Source organism: Cannabis sativa, chromosome 2 (genome assembly GCF_029168945.1).
Source record: "Cannabis sativa cultivar Pink pepper isolate KNU-18-1 chromosome 2, ASM2916894v1, whole genome shotgun sequence".
Classification (NCBI taxonomy): domain Eukaryota; kingdom Viridiplantae; phylum Streptophyta; class Magnoliopsida; order Rosales; family Cannabaceae; genus Cannabis; species Cannabis sativa.
Window position 1 is genome coordinate 88,186,863 of NC_083602.1, and position 6,124 is coordinate 88,192,986.

The window sequence follows — 6,124 nt, forward strand, 5'->3', positions numbered from 1 at the left end:
AATTATATTTTTAAATGCGTGAAGCAAGCAATTGGCTTATATACCATATGTATGTATAGAAAATTTTACAATGCTCTTTTGGGGTGTATTCATGCGCTTATTTATATCGGCATTCAGAAAAAATTTTAGCTTTTTTTTTTTTTTTTTTTTTTTAGTTATGTAAGTTGTAATTATTTAAAATATTTTAATAAATTTTGAAAAATTCAAAAAAAACATTTAACACATTGAAAATAAAGTTCAAACAGTCTGTTACATACGTGACTCTTTCATTTTATACGCAGAAAAAACTATTTGAAGAACACGGTTTTTTCTATTATAAAGTATTCTAAATTTTTCAAAATTTTACAGAATGTCTTAAATAATAATAACACACACAACTATAAAAAAATTATACTAAATTTGTTTCTTAAATATCGAAATAAATAAGAGGTTTATCAGTGTAGGGGTGCATTAATTTGTGATTTAACTAGACATACTTATATAAAAATCAAAATGATGTTCCTCACTAGAAACTTTTAATTATATTTTTAAATGCGTGAAGCAATGCAATGGCTTATATACCAGATATGTATAGAAAATTTTACAATGCATTTTTTTTAAAAGAAGTGCATTTTACCATATATGTATATTGGTATTTAAAAAAAATATACATTGTAGTTATTTAAGACATCCTACAAAATTTTGAGAAATTCAGAAAAATTTAACACGTCAAAAATAGGATTCAAACAATTTGTTGCATAAGTGATTTTTTTATTTTATACACGTAATAAACTGTTTAAGCACTGTTTTCTCTATTATAAATTATTTCAAATTTCTCAAAATTTTACAAAATGTCTTAAATAATAATAACGTATATAATTATAAAAAAATTATACAATTTTTTTTTTAAATGCCAAAATAAATAAGAGGTGTATAAATGTAGGGGTGCATTATATAGAATCACCCTATAAACTTACTAAGATATATGTAAAGAACCCAATAGTGGTACCCATGCTGCCACGGTTTCCAAGTAGTAATAGCACTATATATGTGTACTATATCATCTCAGTCTCGAAAAGCTCTCCATATCTCAAATTTATTGCTACCTATTACAAAACAAGCCTTCAAAACCATTTCTTTCTTTCTTTCTTTCTCTTATAAGATAATGTAAAGTTATAAACATAAAGTACATTTAGTTTTTTCTTTTTTCTCTTCTTCTTTTATTTTTTCCACACAAGAGAGAGCCAAAATGATAGTGGAATACTTAGCACTCTTTGTTGTCATATTCCTTATAGTTCGACCAATTTTAAACAAAATTTTCCGAACAAACAAACTCCCACCAAGCCCAATAGGATTACCAATAATTGGCCATTTTCACCTCCTTGGACCCATAATCCACCGTTCATTCAAACAATTCACCGATCGTTATGGCCCCATAATTTCACTTCGCCTGGGTTCAATCCCATGCATAGTCATATCTTCACCCGAACTCGCAAGAGATTTTCTCAAGACAAACGAGCAATATTTTTGCGAACACAACGCATCCATTGCGGTAAACCGGCTAACCTACGCCTCGTCGGTAGCCTTCGCGCCATATGGGCCCTACTTCAAGTTCATAAAAAAGCTCACTATTAATGAGTTGCTGGGCACTCGCCCAGTCAACAGTTTTGCCGCGCTGAGAACAAAAGAGCGCAATAGGTTCTTGCAACTCTTGAGGGAAAAATCTCAGCGCGGTGAAACAGTTAACCTGACTGATGAGTTGCCTAAGCTTTCGAACAACATAGTTTCACAAATGATTTTGGGTACATCTAATGATGGTGACTATGCTGATGAGGCTAGGATTGTGATTAAAGAAGTGACTAAGGTTTTTGGAGAGTTTAATTTATCTGATTTTGTTTGGTTTTTAAAGAATGTGGATTTGCAGGGTATTGGGAAAAGAATTGAGGCTACTTTTAAGAAGTATGATACTTTGTTAGAGAAGATTATTTCAGAACGAGAAGAGCTAAGGCGAAAAAGAAAGAAAATGGCATCATTAGTCAATAATGATATTGATCAAAATTATGAAAATGGGGTACTTAATAATAATAATAATAATGTGGAGGTGAAAGATTTTCTTGATATTTTGCTTGATAATTTGGAGGACCACAAAGAAGACATCAAATTGTCTAGGGTTCACATCAAAGCCATCATTGTGGTAAGTACTTCTACTTTATTATTTATTCTTCTTAATTGTTTAATTAAGTAGTACAATTTTCATCTTTTGTTTTTTTTTTCTTTATAAAAATATAAACCAATCTAACCACAATTTGGTAAAATTTTACTGATTAGATAAATATTATGTTTGGTGTGATTTTATAAAAAAAAAAAAAATTTGGTATTCGTCCCACACATACTGAGTAATTTATGATATTTATATTACAACTAGTAACTATCAAATCTTAATCCATGATAGAGTTTTGATAATTAAGATAAATAGTATGATTTTATTTTATCAAAGGATAATTATATAAAATATTATTTTATTTTTTTGTAAATTTTTTATATTTTTATGTTTAAAAATATTTTTTTTAACATTTGAATGGTGGTCTATAGAATTAATAAAAAATTACATAAAAGTAATAGAAAAATAACATTCAAATAATATCAAAATAACAATAAAAATAATATACAAATAATAAAAAATTAAAAACAAATTAATAAGAGTATAACAAAAAAATATATTAAAAAACTATATTTTTTGTAAATAAAATTAAAAAATTATAAAAATATTTAAAATTCCGTATAATCATATATATATATATTTTTTGAAATGAAAGTTATCATTTTATTAAACGATTAACTCAGTTACCAAACTTGATAACAAATCAATTGAAAGAGTGTTTAAATTGAAAAGGTTATCAGAATGGAATACAGAGGCACTCACAAAAAAGTGAGCTGCTACATTACTAATAATTCCTTTTATCAATTTATATATAAAAGTAAATTACTAAAGTGACCAATATCTCTTCAACCAAAAAAAAAAAAAAAGTGACCAATATAGCATCTTTGAGGTATTTATTATTTACTAGCATTGATCTAGATCTAGCTACTACAGACAACAAATTTATTACACATCAGATGTCATATAAATTAGGGGTGTTCGCGGTGCGGGTGGTGCGGTTTTTGACTATTTTTTCAAACCAACCCACACATGCGGTTTTTTCAATTTCTCAAACCGCACCCGCACCGCGTAACTAAAAAACCGCCAAAACCGCACCGCAAAAAATGGTGCTGTGCGGTGCAGTTTATGCGGTTTCGCGGTTTGGACTATCATTAACTAATTAAACTATCACAAATACAACAAAGTTTGAGCAACATTTGTCAAAAGTACTATAAGACTTAAAAATAAATATGAAAAAAAAAAATTTAAAGTTTCAACAATACAATAATTAGTGGGCTTAGATTGGGCCTTCACATATTAAACCAAAATAAATATGAAAATTGGTATTTTTATAATATGCGGTGCGATGCGGTTTGAACCGCATATTAAAAATTCAAAACCGCAAACCGCACCGCACCGCGCGGTTTAGGAAAAATCCAAACCGCGACCGCACCGCAAAGAATTTCAAACCGTATTTTTTTTGCGGTGCGGGCGGTTTGAACGGTTTGAGTGGTTTGATGAACACCCCTAATATAAATGAGTAATTAGTAGTTTTTATAATTATTATTAAATTAAAAAATATATAAATCATCATCAAATTATGCCCATAACAATATAGTATTATATTAATCCAATACTAAGTAATTTTGAGAATAGACTCACATTCATATTATTAAATTACTTTTAATATATCAAATATTATATGATTACACTTTTTTGATAAAAAAATTATTAAAAATTAGAAAAATAACCCAACATTTTTGAACTAATTAAGTGATTTACTACCTTGAAGTTTTTCTACCAAAAAAAAAAAGACAAATTAATTATTGTACTATAGACAGTGTTAGTTGTGATACATAAATGCTCATTGATAGAGATTTCTTTGACAAAAATTTGTAACTGAAACTTTAAAGCACTAGTAAAGTGAAGGTCTAGAGATATTGAAGGTCTAATTAATTTTTTTTAAAAAGGAAAAAAGAACAATAGAGCCTCTAATTTAGAGTATAGCCTTATATATCCCAAATATTTAAGTAACTATTGTAGGGGACCAATTGTTTCTTTTAAATGCAGCCTCATCTATCTAGAAGGAAAAAGAGCAAGAGTAGAAAAATCACATTATTATTTGCCTTTTTTTAGGGAATTATAAACACAAGTTAATACTTAATTTCACGAGAGCTATAAATAAATTATAAAATAACAAAAATATACTTTATAATTATAATACAATTATAAATAAATTATAAAACAATAAAATGAACAATTTATTATTTTTACTAAAAAGATAAAATAATTCAAATCGTAAAAATATTTTTTTTTTCCATGTTGATGTATTTTTGTAATTTTTTTAATATTTTTGATCTATTGACTAAATTTTCATAAATTTAAGCATAATAACAAGTACAATTTGACTTTAAATAGTCACAATAGACACCAAACACAATTGAATAATTTGATAAGCTAGTATTATTTTGTTACTTGTAGGATTACTTCACTGCAGGCACAGACACAACAGCAATTACAACCGAATGGGCTTTGGCCGAGCTCATCAACAATCCAAAGGTGCTCGGAAAAGCCCGACAAGAGATCGATCGAGTGGTCGGAAAGACGCGTCTTGTAGGCGAATCGGACAGTCCAAATCTCCCATACATTCAAGCTATTATAAAGGAAACCCTAAGGCTACATCCACCATTGCCTTTGCTTGAAAGGAAATGTGTTAAACAATGCCAAATAGGAGAGTACATTATTCCTGAAAATGCCATGCTTTTTGTGAACAATTGGGCCATGGCAAGAGACCCAAAGACATGGGAAAGCCCAATGGACTTTAGGCCCGAAAGATTCTTAGTGGAGTCCAACGAGGGTGGTGAACTAAAAATGGGCCCAATAGATGTGAAAGGTAATAACTTTCAACTTTTGCCATTTGGAGCTGGGAGGAGGATGTGCCCTGGAGTGAATTTGGCCACACAGATGTTGCCTGCTTTACTAGCCAATATAATCCAATGTTTTGATCTGACGGTTCCTGATTCTCAGGGTGGAGATCCAAGGGCTGTGAATGATCTAGGTGTTCTTAATATGGAAGAGGCACCAGGTTTCACTGGCCCAAGGCTCCATGAGCTAATATGCCTCCCAGTTCCTAGATTGGGCTCACCACTTATAAGTACTATTGAAGCTTAATTAATTAGATCATTTGTGTGCACAACTATATATAAATAGTAATTATATAAATATATTACTGGGGGTAAGTTGAAAAATGTCTCTTTTATTCATCAATTAATCAAATTTACCTCTAATTTTATATTTATTTAAAACATACCTCTTTTTATATGTATTGTACCCAAAATACCCTCACATAAGAGAATCACATGGAGAGTATCTTAAAGTGACAGGGGCAAAATTAGTACAATGTTTAAAAAAGAAGGTAAAAATGATAGATTTTAAAAAAGAAGGTAAAAATAAAAGAGGAGAATATAAAAAGGGTATAGAGTGTAATTTCCTCTATATTACTGGCCATTTAATTGTTTTTCAAGCTTGTTTTGTTTCTGATTGGTACTTGTTTTTCTCCTCTTTTTAGGAGTTTTATTGAACATTATGACAATTTTATTATTGTTGTTGATGGATATGATATGATAAGAATATAGTACTTCTTTTCTATCATGTAAGAGTTGGAGTTTTCAAAGAGAAAATATGAACGGTTACCAAATCACCACAAATTTGTATGTGAGCTAAGGGAAAAATAAAGAATTTGTATTGTATAATATTGTGTCGGATTGTATTGTATAATATTGTGTTAGATTGTATTGTATTATATTAGTACTATTTAATACAATATACACTATGTGTTTGGTATTGATTTGTATTGATAGGTTGTTTACAATAAATCCGACCTTAATTTTGGCCCCGGCCCTAGATCCAGACCCCATCCCCAATGGGGTTTGGGTCAGGATTTAGGAGTTTAAGGTTCAGGTTTAGGGCCAGTGTCCAATGTCCGAATTTGGGGCTGGGGTTAAG

At 29.6% G+C, this 6,124-nt stretch overlaps 1 protein-coding gene across 1 annotated transcript; it reads left to right on the forward strand.

Moving 5' to 3' along the window:
- The first annotated feature begins 1,020 nt into the window (after window positions 1–1,020).
- On the forward strand, window positions 1,021–5,871 carry LOC115721328 (licodione synthase). The gene is made up of 2 exons (XM_030650599.2): window positions 1,021–2,173; window positions 4,601–5,871. Exons 1-2 carry the CDS (start codon window positions 1,229–1,231, stop codon window positions 5,288–5,290), a joined length of 1,635 nt encoding a protein of 544 aa, XP_030506459.1. The 5' UTR covers window positions 1,021–1,228; the 3' UTR covers window positions 5,291–5,871.
- The last annotated feature ends 253 nt before the right edge of the window (window positions 5,872–6,124 follow it).